General features: G+C 45.5%; 1 protein-coding gene across 5 annotated transcripts in view; it reads left to right on the plus strand.

Annotated features, from left to right (window-relative positions):
- Nucleotides 1–26957, plus strand: part of LOC124118623 (probable serine carboxypeptidase CPVL) — a 95188-nt gene that overhangs the window by 54376 nt on the left and 13855 nt on the right. For 4 of the 5 annotated variants that reach the window (XM_048386734.1, XM_048386733.1, XM_048386736.1 and 1 more), the window contains 3 exons: nt 1634–1700; nt 19787–19909; nt 23259–23390. In XM_048386734.1, the coding sequence (XP_048242691.1) occupies nt 1634–1700; nt 19787–19909; nt 23259–23390 (322 nt within the window). Of the gene's footprint in view, nt 1–1633; nt 1701–19786; nt 19910–23258; nt 23391–24879; nt 24970–26957 lie in introns of all 5 variants that reach the window. The other variant, XM_048386735.1, reaches the window with a different exon arrangement.

The following is a 26957-nucleotide window of genomic DNA, read 5'->3' on the forward strand; positions in this document are numbered from 1 at the left end:
TCAATGCCTCAGTATTCAGTTATTTTGCAAATTGACTGAAAATCTGTCCCTTCATTTTATTATGATAACACTGGGTGCATGAAGAATGATGTAATACATTGAGCACTTCAACATGCATACATCATATACGGGGCGGAACATGCCAGATAAAATCGGAATTTTTACAGATTGCAGCAAATGACGTTGATAATGTCTTCTGCAGCACCTATCTACATGCCGAAAGGCGCCTCTACTAGACCTGCGCCTACGGGCATCTCTACATTGCCAGTGCCTTCGGGCACATCTACGATGTTTGTGCCTCTAGAGGCCTCGAAGATCCCTGTGATACCTTACAAACAAAGACAGATAACTCTAAAGTACTGTGGTTGCGAGTGCCTCATTTATTGCCACTTACAATAATCTACAGCCATATAAAAACATGCACGCACGCATGCACACACACATGCACACACACACACACACTCACACACACGCACACACTGCCCACTTCCCACCTTGTTTCAAAAAGTGGAATAGAAAAGGTTTAACAGCATCCATGTTTCTTAATTCAAGGTTGGACTATTATTGAAACACACAGTTTTATATTAGGCTTCAAAAACTGGAATTCGTTTTCAGGCTATGGCTTTGAAAAATATAGTCTGGGCAGGATGGGCGGGTGATGATTTCTTTTTTTCTTTTTTTTTTGTTAAAGCTATTATGTCACAAAATATACAGTTGTTTACGATAAACCTGGGAAAGGGCCCCCCTACTTAATTGTACTCAGTATTTGAGTACCGTTGGGCTACCAGTGTGTGCATAATTCATGCATAGAATGAGCTTTGATTTTATTTTACAATGCAAAGATGTTATCACAACCACACAACACCAGAAGAAACATGTCAACAAATCCGTACTGAAGTATGCAGGGGCGTTCTGTCATTACACTATCTGGCTATAAAAGTGTTCATTGTGTATCTGGACTTGCATTTGTAATCCATAATATTAATTTTATTTTTAAGTATTGTAGCATTTCACTGCCATGTTCATGTGTTGAAGACAAGGAATTTTAAAGGATTTTTACTTTTTGAAAATGGAAATAAAAAAAATCATGCGGGCCGTGCCTGAGAACCAAGACTGAGAATCCTTACTGTTATTTTTCAAATAAGGGGCAGCAGCTACAAGTAGCGGGCCTCACAAATGTAATAAGTGTCTTGAAAAAGGCACGTGCTCCATTCTTGAATCGTTCTTGGAAGTTGTGAGGAAGTCTGTGTTTTCAGATAATCATCCTGTCCTCACGGGTCAAGAGACAGGTGCAAGTCAGGTCGTAGAAGGCCTCAAATTGCCCGTGTCTCACTCTTTAAGCCATCCTTCTAGAAGCTGTCACCTCATGAAACTCCTCTAACGATGCAGACTGTTCCAGAGTTTATTGACAAACAAAGGCATATAACTCTAGAATACTGTGGTTGCAAGTGCCTCGTTTACTGCCACTTGCAATAATTTACTGCCATAAAACACACGCACGCACACACACACACGCACAAACACGCACGCACACGCACGCACGCACGCACACACACACATATGAACGTTACTAGAGTGTTCACCAGTCTTCTCATGTCATGTGTACATCTATGTCCATTTTGTGTTATTACAGCTGTTTAACACAGTTCTTCCAGATCTTCAATGAATACCAGAAGAATGACTTTTACATCACGGGAGAGGTAAGACAGTTTTTACAAGGTCATGTTTGTCAGCTGTCTAGCAATATGAAACATGACAGGATCTGTAGCAAAACAACTGAATTCACATTTTTTCATTGCAGCAAATACTTTGTGAAAAGAAATTATAAAAAGTTTCTAAGAATATTCTTCCCTGAAACATTATGAACCAGAGAGCTGAAACTTTCAAAACATGTGTAGGAGCTTAATGTTATTGTATTTGATCATGGCATGGGATTGAAAAGGGTAGTTATTTTTTTAAATTGACTAACATTTCTAATAGTGGAATGTGACAGAGCATCTTCATTTCAGGATACCAACTTTCTCCAGGTGATATTTCAAAGTGCAACACTGCCATAGACTTCACATTTACTCATGCCATTTAGATTAAGAAATAAACAATTTTTTAATCGAAACATTAAAAAGAAAACCCGAAACATTATTTCACTTTTAGTTTGTTTTCGGACCTGTCATCGGCACTAAACTTTAGGCATTGTTATCAAATGCCAGGAAGTGGGAATGGGGTACAGGAATGGGAGCTGTCAAACCTTCCGTCCATAACGTTTTGTTGCCAGTGCATTACTCAGGAACCATTTAATATTTTATAACAAAACTGTGCATGCTTATCAGACAGATTCTAAACATTTGACTTTTCCCACCAGGTTCCATTGCAAGTTTGTATAACTTGAAGGCTACTCAGTAGTGGTAGATCACACTTTGCACAGATATGTCCATGCAGGACTCTGGAAATCTGTCTTACTGGACTTGTCCGATTGTGACTGCAAAACGTCCGGTTTGAAATAGTGCAACCGGACATTTTATAATTCGACCAACATCAATCACCACAGACACACTGACCTACATCCCGATAGGTTGAAATTGTTTATATTAGATCTATGTATCTTTATCAAGTGTTGGAGGCTATAAAACACATCGTAGCTCTATCCCTTCAGCGAATTCAGGTGAACAAACAAATATAACAAACTTTGTCAGAAAATATGAAATTGGATATAAATTTGACATGATGATTTACCATTTAAATTGTATTTCCTGTTCTCCAAGGCATTGTTTTATATGCAGAGATGAAGATGTGCACACGTTCTCGCAACAATCTACCGGTGATTCAGTCAAAAAGTACCCAATGATACAACATCAAAGATTTTGATGCAATGGTCTGAACAAACTGAATCTGAAATTATAATTTTATCAGGAATAATATATTCCAAAATCGTGTTATTTTAGTTGTGGCCTTTATAATTATAAGAACCATAAGCGTAACACTTTGGTATAGCTGATCACTATTGCAGGATATTTTTATGTATGGACCAGTCAGCACCGTAGGGACTTCCCGCGTGACATTTATTTTGATTGCGAAAACATAATGTTGACATATAATAGTCACATTGCCACAAATATGACTTTTAACGAGTTAAAGTATGGCATTTATGATATATGTATCCATTCTCTGGCAACTAAAGTTTGTTTCAAGGCATCAATAGCAGTAATCTGACCGTGGTTGCTGTAAATAACGGTGAGTTGTGTGATCTACCGATCACTTCACACACAATTTTGCCAAAATTATTGTAAACAATACTGAATTAAATTTTGAATAAAATTGATAAAATATCTTACAAACATAACTCCAGAAATACAATGACACGATTTTATAACCAGATAGTATAATAATGGGATTGCGTATTTCAGATTGGATTTGTTGACTGGTATTTCCGGTGTAACGTGCTCACAGTGATCAGTTGATAAATGTTTTTTGTGTTGGTGTAAACCTTGAGTTCATTAAAAGTAAGTAAATCTTGGGAGCCAATTGTTACTGCGTGCCATAACCGAGGTATTGAAGGGCGCAATAGTGAGGGAACACTATGTATATCATGAAAGTGACCCTTGACTTTTCTTTTTGTTCATACATCCAGCACCTCACATATTAGGTGGGCGAGACCAAAATGCAAATGTCTGATTGGCAAAAAATATTTACGGATCCCTGATCAGGTCTGTCACCTCTTGTATGAAAATTAATTTGGAAAGCAGAAGTTTTTGAAAATGGTCATATATAGTGTGGAATTAGAAATATATTACAGGCCACAGCGTAACAAACTGATGGGTTTTCAAACACTGCTAAGATAATATTATGTCAAGTGCACCTGCGGGGTATTATCGGTACATCACTGCATGATGTAAGTAACAATTATCAAATGTGGTGATGAAAAGAGTGGTCTTGCATAGTATCACTGTATCTCTGTCCTCTGTTCCCGCCATCCCCTACATCACTGTATCTCTGTCCTCTGTTCCCGCCATCTCCTACATCACTGTATCTCTGTTCTCGCCATCTCCTACATCACTGTATCTCTGTTCCCGCCATCTCCTACATCACTGTATCTCTGTCCACTGTTCCCGCCATCTTCTACATCACTGTATCTCTGTCCTCTGTTCCCGCCATCTCCTACATCACTGTATCTCTGTCCTCTGTTCCCGCCATCCCCTACATCACTGTATCTCTGTCCTCTGTTCCCGCTATCTCCTACATCACTGTATCTCTGTTCTCGCCATCTCCTACATCACTGTATCTCTGTTCCCGCCATCTCCTACATCACTGTATCTCTGTCCACTGTTCCCACCATCTTCTACATCACTGTATCTCTGTCCTCTGTTCCCGCCATCTCCTACATCACTGTATCTCTGTCCTCTGTTCCCGACATCTCCTACATCACTGTATCTCTGTCCTCTGTTCCCGCCATCTCCTACATCACTGTATCTCTGTCCTCTGTTCCGCCATCTCCTACATCACTGTATCTCTGTCCTCTGTTCCGGCCATCCCCTACATCACTGTATCTCTGTCCTCTGTTCCCGCCATCTCCTACATCACTGTATCTCTGTCCTCTGTTCCCGCCATCTCCTACATCACTGTATCTCTGTCCCCGCCATTCCCTACATCACTGTATCTCTGTCCTCACCATCTCCTACATCACTGTATCTCTGTCCTCTGTTCCCGCCATCCCCTACATCACTGTTTCTCTGTCCTCACCATCTCCTACATCACTGTATCTCTGTCCTCTGTTCCCGCCATCTCCTACATCACTGTATCTCTGTCCTCTGTTCCCGCCATCCCCTACATCACTGTATCTCTGTTCTCTGTCCCCGCCATCTCCTACATCACTGTATCTCTGTCCTCTGTTCCCGCCATCTCCTACATCACTGTATCTCTGTCCTCTGTTCCCGCCATCTCCTACATCACTGTATCTCTGTCCTCTGTTCACACCATACCCTACATCACTGTATCTCTGTCCTCTGTTCCCGCCATCTCCTACATCACTGTATCTCTGTCCTCTGTTCCCGCCATCTCCTACATCACTGTATCTCTGTCCTCTGTTCCCGCCATCTCCTACATCACTGTATCTCTGTCCTCTGTTCCCTCCATCTCCTACATCACTGTATCTCTCTCCTCTGTTCCCGCCATCTCCTACATCACTGTATCTCTGTCCTCTGTTCCCGCCATCTCCTACATCACTGTATCTCTGTCCTCTGTTCCCGCCATACCCTACATCACTGTATCTCTGTTCTCTGTTCCCGCCATCTCCTACATCACTGTATCTCTGTCCTCTGTTCCGGCCATCCCCTACATCACTGTATCTCTGTCCTCTGTTCCTGCCATCCCCTACATCACTGTATCTCTGTCCTCTGTTCCCGCCATCTCCTACATCACTGTATCTCTGTCCTCTGTTCCCGCCATCTCCTACATCACTGTATCTCTGTCCTCACCATCTCCTACATCACTGTATCTCTGTCCTCTGTTCCCGCCATCTCCTACATCACTGTATCTCTGTCCTCACCATCTCCTACATCACTGTATCTCTGTCCTCTGTTCCCACCATCTCCTACATCACTGTATCTCTGTCCTCACCATGTCCTACATCACTGTATCTCTGTCCTCTGTTCCCGCCATCTCCTACATCACTGTATCTCTGTCCTCTGTTCCCGCCATCTCCTACATCACTGTATCTCTGTCCTCTGTTCCCGCTATCTCCTACATCACTGTATCTCTGTCCTCTTTTCCCGCCATCCCCTACATCACTGTATCTCTGTCCTCTGTTCCCGACATCTCGTACATCACTGTATCTCTGTCCTCTGTTCCCGCCATCTCCTACATCACTGTATCTCTGTCCTCTGTTCCGGCCATCCCCTACATCACTGTATCTCTGTCCTCTGTTCCGGCCATCCCCTACATCACTGTATCTCTGTCCTCTGTTCCCGCCATCTCCTACATCACTGTATCTCTGTCCTCTGTTCCCGCCATCCCCTACATCACTGTATCTCTGTCCTCTATTCCGGCCATCCCCTACATCACTGTATCTCTGTCCTCTGTTCCGGCCATCCCCTACATCACTGTATCTCTGTCCTCTGTTCCCGCCATCTCCTACATCACTGTATCTCTGTCCTCTGTTCCGGCCATCTCCTACATCACTGTATCTCTGTCCTCACCATCTCCTACATCACTGTATCTCTGTCCTCTGTTCCCGCCATCTCCTACATCACTGTATCTCTGTCCTCACCATCTCCTACATCACTGTATCTCTGTCCTCTGTTCCCACCATCTCCTACATCACTGTATCTCTGTCCTCACCATGTCCTACATCACTGTATCTCTGTCCTCTGTTCCCGCCATCTCCTACATCACTGTATCTCTGTCCTCTGTTCCCGCCATCTCCTACATCACTGTATCTCTGTCCTCTGTTCCGGCCATCCCCTAAATCACTGTATCTCTGTCCTCTGTTCCCGCCATCTCCTACATCACTGTATCTCTGTCCTCTGTTCCCGCCATCCCCTACATCACTGTATCTATGTCCTCACCATCTCCTACATCACTGTATCTCTGTCCTCTGTTCCCGCCATCTCCTACATCACTGTATCTCTGTCCTCTGTTCCCGCCATCTCCTACATCACTGTATCTCTGTCCTCTGTTCCCGCTATCTCCTACATCACTGTATCTCTGTCCTCTGTTCCCGCCATCCCCTACATCACTGTATCTCTGTCCTCTGTTCCCGACATCTCCTACATCACTGTATCTCTGTCCCCGCCATCCCCTACATCACTGTATCTCTGTCCTCACCATCTCCTACATCACTGTATCTCTGTCCTCTGTTCCTGCCATCCCCTACATCACTGTTTCTCTGTCCTCACCATCTCCTACATCACTGTATCTCTGTCCTCTGTTCCCGCCATCTCCTACATCACTGTATCTCTGTCCTCTGTTCCCGACATCTCCTACATCACTGTATCTCTGTTCTCTGTTCCCGCCATCCCCTACATCACTGTATCTCTGTCCTCTGTTCCCTCCATCTCCTACATCACTGTATCTCTGTCCTCTGTCCCTGCCATCTCCTACATCACTGTATCTCTGTCCTCTGTTCCCACCATCTCCTACATCACTGTATCTCTGTCCTCTGTTCCCGCCATCCCCTTCATCACTGTATCTCTGTCCTCTGTTCCCTCCATCTCCTACATCACTGTATCTCTGTCCTCTGTCCCTGCCATCTCCTACATCACTGTATCTCTGTCCTCTGTTCCCACCATCTCCTACATCACTGTATCTCTGTTCTCTGTTCCCGCCATCCCCTACATCACTGTATCTCTGTCCTCTGTTCCCGACATCTCCTACATCACTGTATCTCTGTCCTCCGATCCCGCCATCCCCTACATCACTGTATCTCTGTCCTCTGTTCCCGCCATCTCCTACATCACTGTATCTCTGTCCTCACCATCTCCTACATCACTGTATCTCTGTCCTCTCTTCCCGCCATCCCCTACATCACTGTATATCTGTCCTCTGTTCCCGCCATCTCCTACATCACTGTATCTCTGTCCTCACCATCCCCTACATCACTGTATATCTGTCCTCTGTTCCCGCCATCTCCTACATCACTGTATCTCTGTCCTCTGTTCCCGCCATCTCCTACATCACTGTATCTCTGTCCTCTGTTCCCACCATCTCCTACATCACTGTATCTCTGTCCTCTGTTCCCACCATCCCCTACATCACTGTATCTCTGTCCTCACCATGTCCTACATCACTGTATATCTGTCCTCTGTTCCCGACATCTCCTACATCACTGTATCTCTGTCCTCTGTTCCCGCCATCTCCTTCATCACTGTATCTCTGTCCTCTGTTCCCACTATCTCCTACATCACTGTATCTCTGTCCTCTGTTCCCACTATCTCCTACATCACTGTATCTCTGTCCTCTGTTCCCGACATCTCCTACATCACTGTATCTCTGTCCTCTGTTCCCGCCATCTCCTTCATCACTGTATCTCTGTCCTCTGTTCCCGTCATCTCCTACATCACTGTATCTCTGTCCTCTGTTCCCGCCATCTCCTACATCACTGTATCTCTGTCCTCTGTTCCCGCCATCCCCTACATCACTGTATCTCTGTCCTCTGTTCCCTCCATCTCCTACATCACTGTATCTCTGTCCTCTGTTCCCGCCATCTCCTACATCACTGTATCTCTGTCCTCTGTTCCCGCCATCTCCTACATCACTGTATCTCTGTCCTCTGTTCCCGCCATCTCCTACATCACTGTATCTCTGTCCTCTGTTCCCTCCATCTCCTACATCACTGTATCTCTGTCCTCTGTTCCCGCCATCTCCTACATCACTGTATCTCTGTCCTCTGTTCCCGCCATCCCCTACATCACTGTATCTCTCTCCTCTGTTCCGGCCATCTCCTACATCACTGTATCTCTGTCCTCACCATGTCCTACATCACTGTATATCTATCCTCTGTTCCCGACATCTCCTACATCACTGTATCTCTGTCCTCTGTTCCCGCCATCTCCTACATCACTGTATCTCTCTCCTCTTTTCCCGCCATCCCCTACATCACTGTATCTCTGTCCTCTGTTCCCGCCATCTCCTACATCACTGTATCTCTCTCCTCTGTTCCCGCCATCTCCTACATCACTGTATCTCTGTCCTCTGTTCCCGCCATCCCCTACATCACTGTATCTCTGTCCTCTGTTCCCGCCATCCCCTACATCACTGTATCTCTCTCCTCTGTTCCGGCCATCTCCTACATCACTGTATCTCTGTCCTCCGATCCCGCCATCCCCTAAATCACTGTATCTCTGTCCTCTGTTCCCGCCATCTCCTTCATCACTGTATCTCTCTCCTCTGTTCCGGCCATCTCCTACATCACTGTATCTCTGTCCTCTGTTCCCGCCATCTCCTTCATCACTGTATCTCTGTCCTCTGTTCCCGCCATCCCCTACATCACTGTATATCAGTCCTCTGTTCCCGCCATCCCCTACATCACTGTATCTCTCTCCTCTGTTCCGGCCATCTCCTACATCACTGTATCTCTGTCCTCTGTTCCCGCCATCTCCTTCATCACTGTATCTCTGTCCTCTGTTCCCGCCACCTCCTACATCACTGTATCTCTGTCCTCTGTTCCCGCCATCTCCTACATCACTGTATCTCTGTCCCCTGTTCCCGCCATTTCCTACATCACTGTATCTCTGTCCTCTGTTCCCGCCATCCCCTACATCACTGTATCTCTGTCCTCTGTTCCCGCCATCCCCTACATCACTCTATCTCTGTCCTCTGTTCCCGCCATCTCCTACATCACTGTATCTCTGTCCTCTGTTCCCGCCATCCCCTACATCACTGTATCTCTGTCCTCTGTTCCCGCCATCCCCTACATCACTCTATCTCTGTCCTCTGTTCCCGCCATCCCCTACATCACTGTATCTCTGTCCTCTGTTCCCGCCATCCCCTAAATCACTGTATCTCTGTCCTCTGTTCCCGCCATCTCCTTCATCACTGTATCTCTCTCCTCTGTTCCGGCCATCTCCTACATCACTGTATCTCTGTCCTCTGTTCCCGCCATCTCCTTCATCACTGTATCTCTGTCCTCTGTTCCCGCCATCCCCTACATCACTGTATATCAGTCCTCTGTTCCCGCCATCCCCTACATCACTGTATCTCTCTCCTCTGTTCCGGCCATCTCCTACATCACTGTATCTCTGTCCTCTGTTCCCGCCATCTCCTTCATCACTGTATCTCTGTCCTCTGTTCCCGCCATCTCCTACATCACTGTATCTCTGTCCTCTGTTCCCGCCATCTCCTACATCACTGTATCTCTGTCCCCTGTTCCCGCCATTTCCTACATCACTGTATCTCTGTCCTCTGTTCCCGCCATCCCCTACATCACTCTATCTCTGTCCTCTGTTCCCGCCATCCCCTACATCACTGTATCTCTCTCCTCTCTTCCGGCCATCTCCTACATCACTGTCTCTCTGTCCTCTGTTCCCGCCATCTCCTTCATCACTGTATCTCTGTCCTCTGTTCCCGCCATCTCCTTCATCACTGAATCCCTGTCCTCTGTTCCCTCCATCTCCTACATCACTGTATCTCTGTCCTCTGTTCCCGCCATCTCCTACATCACTGTATCTCTGTCCTCTGTTCCGGCCATCCCCTACATCACTGTATCTCTCTCCTCTGTTCCGGCCATCTCCTACATCACTGTATCTCTGTCCTCTGTTCCCGCCATCTCCTACATCACTGTATCTCTGTCCTCTGTTCCCGCCATCCCCTACATCACTCTATCTCTGTCCTCTGTTCCCGCCATCTCCTACATCACTGTATCTCTGTCCTCTGTTCCCGCCATCTCCTACATCACTGTATCTCTCTCCTCTGTTCCGGCCATCTCCTACATCACTGTATCTCTGTCCTCTGTTCCCGCCATCTCCTTCATCACTGTATCTCTGTCCTCTGTTCCCGCCATCTCCTACATCACTGTATCCCTGTCCTCTGTTCCCACCATCTCCTACATCACTGTATCTCTGTCCTCTTTTCCGGCCATCCCCTACATCACTGTATCTCTGTCCTCTGTTCCGGCCATCTCCTTCATCACTGTATCTCTGTCCTCTGTTCCCGCCATCTCCTACATCACTGTATCCCTGTCCTCTGTTCCCGCCATCTCCTACATCACTGTATCTCTGTCCTCTGTTCCCGCCATCCCCTACATCACTCTATCTCTGTCCTCTGTTCCCGCCATCTCCTACATCACTGTATCTCTGTCCTCTGTTCCCGCCATCTCCTACATCACTGTATCTCTGTCCTCTGTTCCCGCCATCTCCTACATCACTGTATCTCTGTCCTCTGTTCCCGCCATCTCCTACATCACTGTATCTCTGTCCTCACCATCTCCTACATCACTGTATCTCTGTCCTCTGTTCCCGCCATCTCCTACATCACTGTATCTCTGTCCTCAACCTCTCCTACATCACTGTATCTCTGTCCTCTGTTCCCGCCATCTCCTACATCACTGTATCTCTGTCCTCAACCTCTCCTACATCACTGTATCTCTGTCCTCTGTTCCCGCCATCTCCTACATCACTGTATCTCTGTCCTCACCATGTCCTACATCACTGTATCTCTGTCCTCTGTTCCCGCCATCTCCTATGTCACTGTATCTCTGTCCTCTGTTCCCGCCATCCCCTACATCACTGTATCTCTGTCCTCTGTTCCCGCCATCCCCTACATCACTGTATCTCTGTCCTTTGTTCCCGCCATCTCCTACATCACTGTATCCCTGTCCTCTGTTCCCTCCATCTCCTACATCACTGTATCTCTGTCCTCTGTTCCCGCCATCTCCTACATCACTGTATCTCTGTCCTCTGTTCCCGCCATCTCCTACATCACTGTATCTCTGTCCTCACCATGTCCTACATCACTGTATCTCTGTCCTCTGTTCCCGCCATCTCCTATGTCACTATATCTCTGTCCTCTGTTCCCGCCATCCCCTACATCACTGTATCTCTGTCCTCTGTTCCGGCCATCCCCTACATCACTGTATCTCTCTCCTCTGTTCCGGCCATCTCCTACATCACTGTATCTCTGTCCTCTGTTCCCGCCATCTCCTACATCACTGTATCTCTGTCCTCTGTTCCCGCCATCCCCTACATCACTCTATCTCTGTCCTCTGTTCCCGCCATCTCCTACATCACTGTATCTCTGTCCTCTGTTCCCGCCATCTCCTACATCACTGTATCTCTCTCCTCTGTTCCGGCCATCTCCTACATCACTGTATCTCTGTCCTCTGTTCCCGCCATCTCCTTCATCACTGTATCTCTGTCCTCTGTTCCCGCCATCTCCTACATCACTGTATCCCTGTCCTCTGTTCCCACCATCTCCTACATCACTGTATCTCTGTCCTCTTTTCCGGCCATCCCCTACATCACTGTATCTCTGTCCTCTGTTCCCGCCATCTCCTTCATCACTGTATCTCTGTCCTCTGTTCCCGCCATCTCCTACATCACTGTATCCCTGTCCTCTGTTCCCGCCATCTCCTACATCACTGTATCTCTGTCCTCTTTTCCCGCCATCCCCTACATCACTCTATCTCTGTCCTCTGTTCCCGCCATCTCCTACATCACTGTATCTCTGTCCTCTGTTCCCGCCATCTCCTACATCACTGTATCTCTGTCCTCTGTTCCCGCTATCTCCTACATCACTGTATCTCTGTCCTCTGTTCCCGCCATCTCCTACATCACTGTATATCTGTCCTCACCATCTCCTACATCACTGTATCTCTGTCCTCTGTTCCCGCCATCTCCTACATCACTGTATCTCTGTCCTCAACCTCTCCTACATCACTGTATCTCTGTCCTCTGTTCCCGCCATCTCCTACATCACTGTATCTCTGTCCTCACCATGTCCTACATCACTGTATCTCTGTCCTCTGTTCCCGCCATCTCCTATGTCACTGTATCTCTGTCCTCTGTTCCCGCCATCCCCTACATCACTGTATCTCTGTCCTCTGTTCCCGCCATCCCCTACATCACTGTATCTCTTTCCTCTGTTCCCGCCATCTCCTACATCACTGTATCCCTGTCCTCTGTTCCCGACATCTCCTACATCACTGTATCTCTGTCCTCTGTTCCCGCCATCTCCTACATCACTGTATCTCTGTCCTCTGTTCCCGCCATCTCCTTCATCACTGTATCTCTGTCCTCACCATGTCCTACATCACTGTATCTCTGTCCTCTGTTCCCGCCATCTCCTATGTCACTGTATCTCTGTCCTCTGTTCCCGCCATCCCCTACATCACTGTATCTCTGTCCTCTGTTCCCGCCATCCCCTACATCACTGTATCTCTGTCCTCTGTTCCCGCCATCTCCTACATCACTGTATCTCTGTCCTCTGTTCCCGCCATCTCCTACATCACTGTATCTCTGTCCTCTGTTCCCGCCATCTCCTACATCACTGTATCTCTGTCCTCACCATCTCCTACATCACTGTATCTCTGTCCTCTGTTCCCGCCATCTCCTACATCACTGTATCTCTGTCTTCAACCTCTCCTACATCACTGTATCTCTGTCCTCTGTTCCCGCCATCTCCTACATCACTGCATCTCTGTCCTCACCATGTCCTACATCACTGTATCTCTGTCCTCTGTTCCCGCCATCTCCTACGTCACTGTATCTCTGTCCTCTGTTCCCGCCATCCCCTACATCACTGTATCTCTGTCCTCTGTTCCCTCCATCTCCTACATCACTGTATCTCTGTTCTCTGTCCCTGCCATCTCCTACATCACTGCATCTCTGTCCTCTGTTCCCGCCATCTCCTACATCACTGTATCTCTGTCCTCTGTTCCCGCCATCCCCTACATCACTGTATCTCTGTCCACTGTTCCCGCCATCTCCTACATCACTGTATCTCTGTTCTCTGTTCCCGCCATCTCCTACATCACTGTATCTCTGTCCTCTGTTCCGGCCATCCCCTACATCAATGTATCTCTGTCCTCTGTTCCCGCCATCTCCTACATCACTGTATCTCTGTCCTCTGTTCCCGCCATCCCCTACATCACTGTATCTCTGTCCTCACCATCTCCTACATCACTGTATCTCTGTCCTGTTTCCGCCATCTCCTACATCACTGTATCTCTGTCCCCGCCATCCCCTACATCACTGTATCTCTGTCCTCACCATCTCCTACATCACTGTATCTCTGTCCTCTGTTCCCGCCATCCCCTACATCACTGTTTCTCTCTCCTCACCATCTCCTACATCACTGTATCTCTGTCCTCTGTTCCCGCCATCTCCTACATCACTGTATCTCTGTCCTCTGTTCCCGCCATCCCCTACATCACTGTATCTCTGTCCTCTGTTCCCGCCATCCCCTACATCACTGTATCTCTCTCCTCTGTTCCGGCCATCCCCTACATCACTGTATCTCTGTCCTCTGTTCCCGCCATCTCCTACATCACTGTATCTCTGTCCTCTGTTCCCGCCATCTCCTACATCACTGTATCTCTGTCCTCACCATCTCCTACATCACTGTATCTCTGTCCTCTGTTCCCGCCATCTCCTACATCACTGTATCTCTGTCCTCACCATCTCCTACATCACTGTATCTCTGTCCTCTGTTCCCGCCATCCCCTACATCACTGTATCTCTGTCCTCTGTTCCCACCATCTCCTACATCACTGTATCTCTGTCCTCTGTCCCTGCCATCTCCTACATCACTGTATCTCTGTCCTCTGTTCCTGCCATCTCCTACATCACTGTATCTCTGTCCTCTGTTCCCGCCATCCCCTACATCACTGTTTCTCTGTCCTCTGTTCCCGACATCTCCTACATCACTGTATCTCTGTCCTCCGATCCCGCCATCCCCTACATCACTGTATCTCTGTCCTCTCTTCCCGCCATCCCCTACATCACTGTATATCTGTCCTCTGTTCCCGCCATCTCCTACATCACTGTATCTCTGTCCTCTGTTCCCGCCATCTCCTACATCACTGTATCTCTGTCCTCACCATCTCCTACATCACTGTATCTCTGTCCTCTGTTCCTGCCATCTCCTACATCACTGTATCTCTGTCCTCACCATGTCCTACATCACTGTATCTCTGTCCTCTGTTCCCGCCATCTCCTTCATCACTGTATCTCTGTCCTCTGTTCCCGCCATCTCCTACATCACTGTATCTCTGTCCTCTGTTCCGGCCATCCCCTAAATCACTGTATCTCTGTCCTCTGTTCCCGCCATCTCCTACATCACTGTATCTCTGTCCTCTGTTCCCGCCATCTCCTACATCACTGTATCTATGTCCTCACCATCTCCTACATCACTGTATCTCTGTCCTCTGTTCCCGCCATCTCCTACATCACTGTATCTCTGTCCTCACCATGTCCTACATCACTGTATCTCTGTCCTCTGTTCCCGCCATCTCCTACATCACTGTATCTCTGTCCTCTGTTCCCGCCATCTCCTACATCACTGTATCTCTGTCCTCACCATCTCCTACATCACTGTATCTCTGTCCTCTGTTCCCGCCATCTCCTACATCACTGTATCTCTGTCCTCACCATCTCCTACATCACTGTATCTCTGTCCCCTGTTCCCGCCATCCCCTACATCACTGTATCTCTGTCCTCTGTTCCCACCATCTCCTACATCACTGTATCTCTGTCCTCTGTCCCTGCCATCTCCTACATCACTGTATCTCTGTCCTCTGTTCCTGCCATCTCCTACATCACTGTATCTCTGTCCTCTGTTCCCGCCATCCCCTACATCACTGTTTCTCTGTCCTCTGTTCCCGACATCTCCTACATCACTGTATCTCTGTCCTCCGATCCCGCCATCCCCTACATCACTGTATCTCTGTCCTCTCTTCCCGCCATCCCCTACATCACTGTATATCTGTCCTCTGTTCCCGCCATCTCCTACATCACTGTATCTCTGTCCTCTGTTCCCGCCATCTCCTACATCACTGTATCTCTGTCCTCACCATCTCCTACATCACTGTATCTCTGTCCTCTGTTCCCGCCATCTCCTACATCACTGTATCTCTGTCCTCACCATGTCCTACATCACTGTATCTCTGTCCTCTGTTCCCGCCATCTCCTACATCACTGTATCTATGTCCTCACCATCTCCTACATCACTGTATCTCTGTCCTCTGTTCCCGCCATCTCCTACATCACTGTATCTCTGTCCTCACCATGTCCTACATCACTGTATCTCTGTCCTCTGTTCCCGCCATCTCCTACATCACTGTATCTCTGTCCTCTGTTCCCGCCATCTCCTACATCACTGTATCTATGTCCTCACCATCTCCTACATCACTGTATCTCTGTCCTCTGTTCCCGCCATCTCCTACATCACTGTATCTCTGTCCTCACCATGTCCTACATCACTGTATCTCTGTCCTCTGTTCCCGCCATCTCCTACATCACTGTATCTCTGTCCTCTGTTCCCGCCATCTCCTACATCACTGTATCTCTGTCCTCACCATCTCCTACATCACTGTATCTCTGTCCTCTGTTCCCGCCATCTCCTACATCACTGTATCTCTGTCCTCACCATCTCCTACATCACTGTATCTCTGTCCCCTGTTCCCGCCATCCCCTACATCACTGTATCTCTGTCCTCTGTTCCCACCATCTCCTACATCACTGTATCTCTGTCCTCTGTCCCTGCCATCTCCTACATCACTGTATCTCTGTCCTCTGTTCCTGCCATCTCCTACATCACTGTATCTCTGTCCTCTGTTCCCGCCATCCCCTACATCACTGTTTCTCTGTCCTCTGTTCCCGACATCTCCTACATCACTGTATCTCTGTCCTCCGATCCCGCCATCCCCTACATCACTGTATCTCTGTCCTCTCTTCCCGCCATCCCCTACATCACTGTATATCTGTCCTCTGTTCCCGCCATCTCCTACATCACTGTATCTCTGTCCTCTGTTCCCGCCATCTCCTACATCACTGTATCTCTGTCCTCACCATCTCCTACATCACTGTATCTCTGTCCTCTGTTCCCGCCATCTCCTACATCACTGTATCTCTGTCCTCACCATGTCCTACATCACTGTATCTCTGTCCTCTGTTCCCGCCATCTCCTACATCACTGTATCTATGTCCTCACCATCTCCTACATCACTGTATCTCTGTCCTCTGTTCCCGCCATCTCCTACATCACTGTATCTCTGTCCTCACCATGTCCTACATCACTGTATCTCTGTCCTCTGTTCCCGCCATCTCCTACGTCACTGTATCTCTGTCCTCTGTTCCCGCCATCCCCTACATCACTGTATCTCTGTCCTCTGTTCCCGCCATCCCCTACATCACTGTATCTCTGTCCTCTGTTCCCGCCATCTCCTACATCACTGTATCTCTGTCCTCTGTTCCCGCCATCTCCTACATCACTGTATCTCTGTCCTCTGTTCCCACCATCTCCTACATCACTGTATCTCTGTCCTCACCATCTCCTACATCACTGTATCTCTGTCCTCTGTTCCCGCCATCTCCTACATCACTGTATCTCTGTCTTCAACCTCTCCTACATCACTGTATCTCTGTCCTCTGTTCCCGCCATCTCCTACATCACTGTATCTCTGTCCTCACCATCTCCTACATCACTGTATCTCTGTCCTCTGTTCCCGCCATCTCCTACGTCACTGTATCTCTGTCCTCTGTTCCCGCCATCCCCTACATCACTGTATCTCTGTCCTCTGTTCCCTCCATCTCCTACATCACTGTATCTCTGTCCTCTGTTCCCGCCATCTCCTACATCACTGTATCTCTGTCCTCTGTTCCCGCCATCCCCTACATCACTGTATCTCTGTCCACTGTTCCCGCCATCTCCTACATCACTGTATCTGTCCTCTGTTCCCGCCATCTCCTACATCACTGTATCTCTGTCCTCTGTTCCGGCCATCCCCTACATCACTGTATCTCTGTCCTCTGCTCCCGCCATCTCCTACATCACTGTATCTCTGTCCTCTGTTCCCGCAATCCCCTACATCACTGTATCTCTGTCCTCACCATCTCCTACATCACTGTATCTCTGTCCTGTTTCCGCCATGTCCTACATCACTGTATCTCTGTCCCCGCCATCCCCTACATCACTGTATCTCTGTCCTCACCATCTCCTACATCACTGTATCTCTGTCCTCTGTTCCCCCATCCCCTACATCACTGTTTCTCTCTCCTCACCATCTCCTACATCACTGTATCTCTGTCCTCTGTTCCCGCCATCTCCTACATCACTGTATCTCTGTCCTCTGTTCCCGCCATCCCCTACATCACTGTATCTCTCTCCTCTGTTCCGGCCATCCCCTACATCACTGTATCTCTGTCCTCTGTTCCCGCCATCTCCTACATCACTGTATCTCTGTCCTCTGTTCCCGCCATCTCCTACATCACTGTATCTCTGTCCTCTGTTCCTGCCATCTCCTACATCACTGTATCTCTGTCCTCCGATCCCGCCATCCCCTACATCACTGTATCTCTGTCCTCTCTTCCCGCCATCTCCTACATCACTGTTTATCTGTCCTCTGTTCCCGCCATCTCCTACATCACTGTATCTCTGTCCTCTGTTCCCGCCATCTCCTACATCACTGTATCTCTGTCCTCACCATCTCCTACATCACTGTATCTCTGTCCTGTTTCCGCCATGTCCTACATCACTGTATCTCTGTCCCCCCCATCCCCTACATCACTGTATCTCTGTCCTCACCATCTCCTACATCACTGTATCTCTGTCCTCTGTTCCCGCCATCCCCTACATCACTGTTTCTCTCTCCTCACCATCTCCTACATCACTGTATCTCTGTCCTCTGTTCCCGCCATCTCCTACATCACTGTATCTCTGTCCTCTGTTCCCGCCATCCCCTACATCACTGTATCTCTGTCCTCTGTTCCCGCCATCCCCTACATCACTGTATCTCTGTCCTCTGTTCCCGCCATCTCCTACATCACTGTATCTCTGTCCTCTGTTCCCTCCATCTCCTACATCACTGTATCTCTGTCCTCTGTTCCCGCCATCCCCTACATCACTGTATCTCTGTCCTCTGTTCCCGCCATCTCCTACATCACTGTATCTCTGTCCTCTGTTCCCGCCATCTCCTTCATCACTGTATCTCTGTCCTCTGTTCCCGCCATCTCCTACATCACTGTATCTCTGTCCTCTGTTCCCGCCATCTCCTACATCACTGTATCTCTGTCCTCACCATCTCCTACATCACTGTATCTCTGTCCTCTGTTCCCGCCATCTCCTACATCACTGTATCTCTGTCCTCTGTTCCCGCCATCTCCTTCATCACTGTATCTCTGTCCTCTGTTCCCGCCATCTCCTACATCACTGTATCTCTGTCCTCTGTTCCCGCCATCTCCTACATCACTGTATCTCTGTCCTCACCATCTCCTACATCACTGTATCTCTGTCCTCTGTTCCCGCCATCCCCTACATCACTGTATCTCTGTCCTCTGTTCCCGCCATCTCCTACATCACTGTATCTCTGTCCTCTGTTCCCGCCATCTCCTTCATCACTGTATCTCTGTCCTCTGTTCCCGCCATCTCCTACATCACTGTATCTCTGTCCTCTGTTCCCGCCATCTCCTACATCACTGTATCTCTGTCCTCACCATCTCCTACATCACTGTATCTCTGTCCTCTGTTCCCGCCATCTCCTACATCACTGTATCTCTGTCCTCACCATCTCCTACATCACTGTATCTCTGTCCTCTGTTCCCGCCATCTCCTACATCACTGTATCTCTGTCCTCACCATGTCCTACATCATTGTATCTCTGTCCTCTGTTCCCGCCATCTCCTACATCACTGTATCTCTGTCCTCTGTTCCCGCCATCCCCTACATCACTGTATCTCTGTCCTCTGTTCCCGCCATCTCCTACATCACTGTATCTCTGTCCTCTGTTCCGGCCATCCCCTAAATCACTGTATCTCTGTCCTCTGTTCCCTCCATCTCCTACATCACTGTATCTCTGTCCTCTGTTCCCGACATCTCCTACATCACTGTATCTCTGTCCTCTGTTCCTGCCATCCCCTACATCACTGTATCTCTGTCCTCTGTTCCGGCCATCCCCTACATCACTGTATCTCTGTCCTCTGTTCCCTCCTTCTCCTACATCACTGTATCTCTGTCCTCTGTTCCTGCCATCTCCTACATCACTGTATCTCTGTCCTCTTTTCCCGCCATCTCCTACATCACTGTATCTCTGTCCTCTGTTCCCGACATCTCCTACATCACTGTATCTCTGTCCTCTGTTCCCCAGTCGTATGCAGGGAAGTACGTCCCCGCCATCTCCTACAAGATCCACGTGGAGAACCCAACAGCTAAAGTGAAGATCAACTTCAAGGGGATGGCTATCGGAGATGGCCTCTGTGATCCAATAACGGTACAAATATATAGATTTTCGAAACGATCGTAGCCCTTAAATAATCGTAAAGTTATCGTAAGGACATCGTAGGCTAATGTTTGTGGTAAATCCAAGATAGACCCATACCTATCGTAAGTTTTTTTCATCTTCATCTAAGATGGCAGCATACTTTTCCATAGATATTTTGCCAAACAATTAGTCTGCTTTACATTCAAACGTTGACATTTCCTTTTGTTAAAATTTGTGATTCAAATTGACCCTTCGAAAACACGAAGACCGCATCAAAGATTTCACGTCAGAAGTGTTCTTCATCGCGACAGCGATCCACATAACTGTGGAGTCGATAGCTTACAATATATTTCTATCCGAGTCCATGCTGAAGAAGTGTGAAACAACATACCTTTTCGATAATTTGGGAAGGATAAAAACGTAAGGTGTCGGCAGGCTATAGTAATGACCGTGACCTTATTGATAGCTCAGGGGCAGTTAAACTTGGTTCATACTCTAACTGAGAGTGGTTTCCCTTTGTATTCGCCCGGGCTTGCTCAATGTTAGAGTGTGCATAAAGCGCAGAGTTCCGCTGTTATATTTTCTGGATCGCATTTGTGACAATTGTAAGTGATAACGTTGGCCCAACGTCTGACCCAACATCTGACTGCTATCTGGGAATGCTTTAGTCTTAAATTTTGCATTTTATAAAATTATATCAATCTACATGTGTGACAAAGTGCAAAACCATAAACGTTTCACATCATGTTTTACATCAATATTGATGTGGGACAAGCGGTTTTAACAATTGAATGTAACAATACCAGTGTACTATTTATTGATTAAACAAGGAAATTCATGTGATCAAATATGTGTATAGTATATTTGTATAAAGAGTATTTTTAATCTTTATCTAGCAAATGTAATTGTATTTTTCTTTTCGTTTTAAGAACAACACCTAGGTTATCTATATTACTGAAAGACAAATATTTGATAACAAGTGAGTAAATATTGTCTGTTGCAATGCAATAATTGCATTCTTTAAAAACAGGTGATTAACGGCATAGATGTATTCGATTAAATATAGCAATTTGTTGATATTTTAACGGCAAAAGTTAAGCACATATTTTTGTATCGTATTTTCCAGATTGGCGATTTGAAAAATCAAGTAAAAAATGGGTTCCCATGCTCGTTGAGTTTAAAATGTCATCAAAAAGTAACATATTTTGAACACTGCCCAAAATTCAGTTTACAATATATTTACGGAGCAAATGTTTATTGAATGAAATTTACTGATGGACTTAATCACAATAATCTTTGAATTTTGCATTCACTGGACCGATTTTATAATAATAATTGATGTTGGTCTTTTTAAAATTAAAGTGTACATTTATCCGTTTTATATTAAAAAGATATAATTACTTGAAACCATTCAGACAATAAAATAGTTGTAAAGGATAGGGTCACTGGACAAATACTATTAAATGACCCTAGCAATGCTATGTTTGGAAATAGATTTCACACATTCACAATGTAGATATTTCACTCATCAGCCAGATTTAAATCAAATAAAAAAAATCTGTTTATTAGCTCTACTTATTTTTAAAGGATAGAAAAGGACTACATTATATATATGTTCACGTTAACTTGTGGAGTGTTCCATCAGACAACACAACTAGATAAAAAAAAATAAAAGCATCTTCTAAATACTAATTGCTTGATATTGTATTTGAGTCCTTGGTTTATTCGTGAAATATATTGGATATATAAATAACAAACAAACTTAATTTAAGCATACATTGTCATTATAACCCGCTCGTGGGTGCACTGCTTCATGAAAAAATTTTGTTTTGAGAGTTTCCAGGTATAATGTTAGTGTTTTCTCTATAAACTTGACTTTTGACATAAACGCAAAAACAAGCAGTATTGTCCAACTGACCCAGTATACAACACGTAACATCAGACTTGAACACGCATCTTAAATGATTAATGCCTGCTGTTTGATCAAAGGCCTCGGCATTGTCATCTAGAATAACGTCCCTTACTTTTGATCCTTTACTTTGTACGCGATGTGTTAACATAAAGTTCTGCGCGCTCGCGAAGGGACCATTTGAAGGGAAAATAGTGAAGTATCTGTTTGCACATTTGTTCAATTCTAATAGCTATAGTGTGGTAACACTACACTTATTGATTATAACACTTATTGGGTTTGCAAAATGCCTTTGCATGACACACGAATGATATCTGTGTTCGGGTAGTCATCTCTTATCATAAAAACAAAACGTCTACATGTAGAACGTATGTGGGATTGTACTGAATGTCACTCAGATAGTTCCGTGTTAAACAATGTGACCTGACAATGTGATCATGAACTCCGTGTCACTTATCTATGTTGTTGTTATTGTCAGCAGCTGGGAAATCCTCGTGACGTCACTGGGAAACACCCCGCTTTTTCAATCTCTAACACAAATGAGTTCTCTGTCAGAGTTACGATAGATGTCGTAGCTCTGAACGATCTGCGACAGGTTTACGACAGTTTCGAAAATCTATCTTATCTTAATCCTAAGATATCTTATCTTTGAACGTAAGTTGTTAAGATTTACCTTAGCTAAGATCGTTTCGAAAATGTAGACCAGGTACATTACTCTTTCCTTGGATTTGTTTTGTGAAAATGAACAAAGATTAAATAAACATTGTTTGTGACAACATTCTGTGAAATATGTTGATGATTTGTGTTTGCAGATGTTTTGTCCTGAATGAATGGCACGTGTTTAAGAATTTGCATGTCACTGTTAGGAAAACATCACATATGGGATGAAGCTTTGCTTGTTTGCCTCTCTATAAATGTGAAATTATGTTTAGGCGCATGAAGACTTTCAAAACCTGTAAGTCACTCAAGTGTTTTTGTCCATAGTTATGTCTTTTCACTTATGCGTCTCTCATAAAAAGTGTCAACAAAGGAATTTCGAATGAATCAGTAAAAGCTGAAATTGCAGACTTAAATTCGGCAATTTGAGAATGCATGTTTGATGTTCATCTAAGCGTTTGCTTACTTTCTAATATTCACTTTGTATGGTACTAAACTTAAATAATTATTTGGAAAAGGTGAAAGCCCTTTGTCTGTCACTTGTTTTGTCTATATCTGTTGTCTTTACTTCATGTTTCACACAAGAATGCATTTGTACTTGCTTTGAAATCTATTCTTACATAAAACTGTATGAACAGCTGTTGATAATGATGTTTTTTATAAAGAACATTCAGGAGTGAAATCAGATAAAGGCTTTGTTTAATGTAACTTATTTGTATGAAATTTGATCACTTAGTTGTGTTCCTAAGTGTGCATGACTACCTGTCATATGATGTTTGATATCATTGACAGATGTTCCCGAAATATGCTGACTTCATGTTTAACATCGGCGTTCTGGATGAGAGTGAGCGGGACTATTTCCAGTCACAGTCCGACCTAGCTGTGAAGGCAATGCAGGAACAGAGGTTTGGGGATGCTTTCAAGGTGGGTGTTAGACAGCGAGAACAATTTACACACTTTCTTATAAGCTCTTTAACGGGGCAAGTAAAGTGAAAAAAAAATTTGCGGTTTTGTTTTGAATATCATTTTCCCTAGATATTTGTTTCCTAGAGAGACAAAAACTTTATATTTGTAGAAAGTATTTAAATGTCCTAGTGAAAGTGCTGAAATCACACATGCTCCAACATCGTTTTTTATGACAAGCCTATTTGGGGCCATGGCCTAAAGCACAGGTGTTTTCAAAGGCTGATAGGTTTGCCTCGTTTGTCTGTCTAGTGATTCTCAGCCATTAAACATATATTGTTTCTGCTATTTCTGTTGATCGTACAAAAATAACAACATTGCATAAATTGTTCAATGTGTGAAACAACCTTTGATCTTGACATTGTGAATAATTAAAATAACAATTAACAATCAGTAACTGGCATTTTATTACTACCATCCTATTTATACAATATACAATAAAACACCTGCTGCCCTTGGCCCCATTCCACACAGTAAATGCCAGTCGGGGTTTAATCCCCTGACTAGACAACTGAAGGCATCTTCAATGTTGTTACCCCTTTAGCTCTTTGTGACACAACTTTGTTTTAACCTTGTGTAGAAACAATCTTGTACAGTAAATTAATTACCATGGGAGTTTAGAGTTTAGTTGGAATTGTTCTATACAGGAATAGGCAAAATGACTTTTGTCATATACAGCAAGCAAGTCCACAACACCGCCCTGAAAACCACATGGAGTATACTGTTGTGTATCAGAGTAGGTGGGACCAGGCTGATCACATGTTGTCCTGGTTAGAATTGGTCTTCAGCAACCCATGACTTGGTTGATGCATGTCATCGTATCTCAATTGTGAAGGGGGAATGTGTGGCCCAGTTGTCTAAGGCGCCGTGATTTGCTGTGCAGAGTTGTGTCCCTTTGGCACGCCAGAAACCTATGGTTGTGGGTTCGAATCTCGGTTCGCCCTGATTATGTTTCTAGCTTTGTCAGCACCATACCCGTGCTTGTGAGTTTCACCGAAGTGGTAAATGTCTGACACCTGTATCACTTCGGGCTTTCCTCCCACATTAAGCTGACACGCCATGATATGACTGGAATACTGTTAAAAGTGGCGTCAAACCCAACTCACTTACTCAGTTGTGTAGATCATGGTGTCAAGCACTGGATTGTATAGTCCAGACTTGATTATTTACAAGCCCAATCATATAGCTGGAATTTTACTGAGTGAGGCATTAAACAACAAACAAACAAACAAAGCGAGTCATGGTTCCATCACAGCTGTACCCTTTACTCATGCCATCAACCCCAGGTTCTCAAGAATGTTTTTTTCACATGCTCATCACAGACTGTTGACAATACAATTACTCTTTTCAGGATGCCAAGATGCTGCTGTTTTAAATGAGATATAACTCCATGATCAAACCACGCTCATTTTCATCTCATTAAAATTGAGATCCCTTTTTTTGCCAACAGATATTTTGGGCAGTGATATTAGGAGGCAATTCTTCCTTTGCAACAAATGTTACAGGCTTACTCGATCATTTCAACTTTCTTAGAACTAAGGTATATCTGAGATTGACTTCATGCATACTGCTTCAACCCTTGCGCAACCAAATTGGCAACCATGGAAAGTGGAAGATGTTTTAAGCAGGGATGAAAACACAAAAACAAGGCTGCTTTTTCCGTTATTACTACTTCCAGTGTGGGATGTATAGTTTTTAAACATATTTGATGCAGGCTTCTGCAATGTTCTTCTAATTGATTCACAACGTCTTATCTATTTCAGATTTACATTCCATGTGTTCTGATGGCCACAACATGTTCTTTTGAGGATGTATTTGATCAAAATTGAAATATTTTGTTGTTGGCAGTGTTGGTTTGATTTCAAAGACAGGATTCTTTTGAAAAGTTTCTGAGAAAACTATGTACAAGCATGATGGCAATAGACCTACTTATTACTACTATCCTGCTACAACAGTGCCCAATGTGTTTCTGACCTTCCATAGTCATAACAGAGTGAAAATAGCTTGTAAAACGCACCCCAGAAGTAGGTCACCCATTTGGAGTTATAATAGCAATCCTTGATATTGCTTTGAATGTTGATAGGGTGTGTTTTGGTTTGTACCAGCTCATTGGTATGCACTTAACTTCACAAGGCACGTTACAGTTCACCTCGTATGTTTTGTTTGCGTCATATTTTTTTTCTATATTGTTGTTGCATTTGCTTGTGTCTCTTCATACACACACACAACTGCTGATTCTGTGTCACTTGTGTCTCTTCATACACACACACACCTGCTGATTCTGTGTCACTTGTGTCTCTTCATACACACACACACCTGCTGATTCTGTGTCACTTGTGTCTCTTCATACACACACACACCTGCTGATTCTGTGTAACTTGTGTCTCTTCATACACACACACACCTGCTGATTCTGTGTCACTTGTGTCTCTTCATACACACACACACCTGCTGATTCTGTGTCACTTGTGTCTCTTCATACACACACACACCTGCTGATTCTGTGTCACTTGTGTCTCTTCATACACACACACACCTGCTGATTCTGTGTCACTTGTGTCTCTTCATACACACACACACCTGCTGATTCTGTGTCACTTGCGTCTGTTGATGCACACAATTACACCTGCTGATTCTGTGTCACTTGCGTCTGTTGATGCACACACTTACGCCTGCTGATTCTGTGTCACTTGTGTCTGTTGATGCACACACTTACACCTGCTGATTCTGTGTCACTTGCGTCTGTTGATGCACACACTTACACCTGCTGATTCTGTGTCACTTGTGTCTGTTGATGCACACACTTACGCCTGCTGATTCTGTGTCACTTGCGTCTGTTGATGCACACAATTACACCTGCTGATTCTGTGTCACTTGCGTCTGTTGATGCACACACTTACACCTGCTGATTCTGTGTCACTTGTGTCTGTTGATGCACACACTTACGCCTGCTGATTCTGTGGTGTTTGCCCCTGTACCTGGTTCATCACAAACTCCTACATTGTCAACACTGCACCTGCTCAGAATCAGGATCTGGGCAAAGAATGTGGCAACTCAGGTGTCCTCAGAAGACAAGATCATCTGCCCTGGGTTGTTGAGGCTCAACAATTGCTGTTTCCTGGTCGATCAAATAAACCATCCTTCGGTGTCAAGACGTTTGAGGACACTATGAGACTGACTACCTGCTGGCACCTATGGTCTTGGGGTTTCTGCCATTTTAAGCATCACCTTCAGCACCTTAAATTCCCGCAATATATCTGCAAATACAATCCTTGACACCCTTATCCATGGCCTTGTGTTTCATTTCAAATGCAAGATTTTTACTCCAATGACAGCGGTGTCTTCATCTGCATCCTCTAAGGATTAATGGAAGGTCAACATTGTTGCTCCCCAAGGGCACGCCATGAGTTTGCTCACAATGTTATGGAGGAAAACACACATGGATGAGACTTCTTGGCATTCGTCTTTCTGGATTCACCTGCTGCAACAACCATGGTAAGGCTTCAACAATCTCAAACATTGGAGTCT

Source organism: Haliotis rufescens, unplaced genomic scaffold (assembly GCF_023055435.1).
Source record: "Haliotis rufescens isolate VD_foot unplaced genomic scaffold, xgHalRufe1.0.p SCAF_10, whole genome shotgun sequence".
NCBI classification, from domain to species: domain Eukaryota; kingdom Metazoa; phylum Mollusca; class Gastropoda; order Lepetellida; family Haliotidae; genus Haliotis; species Haliotis rufescens.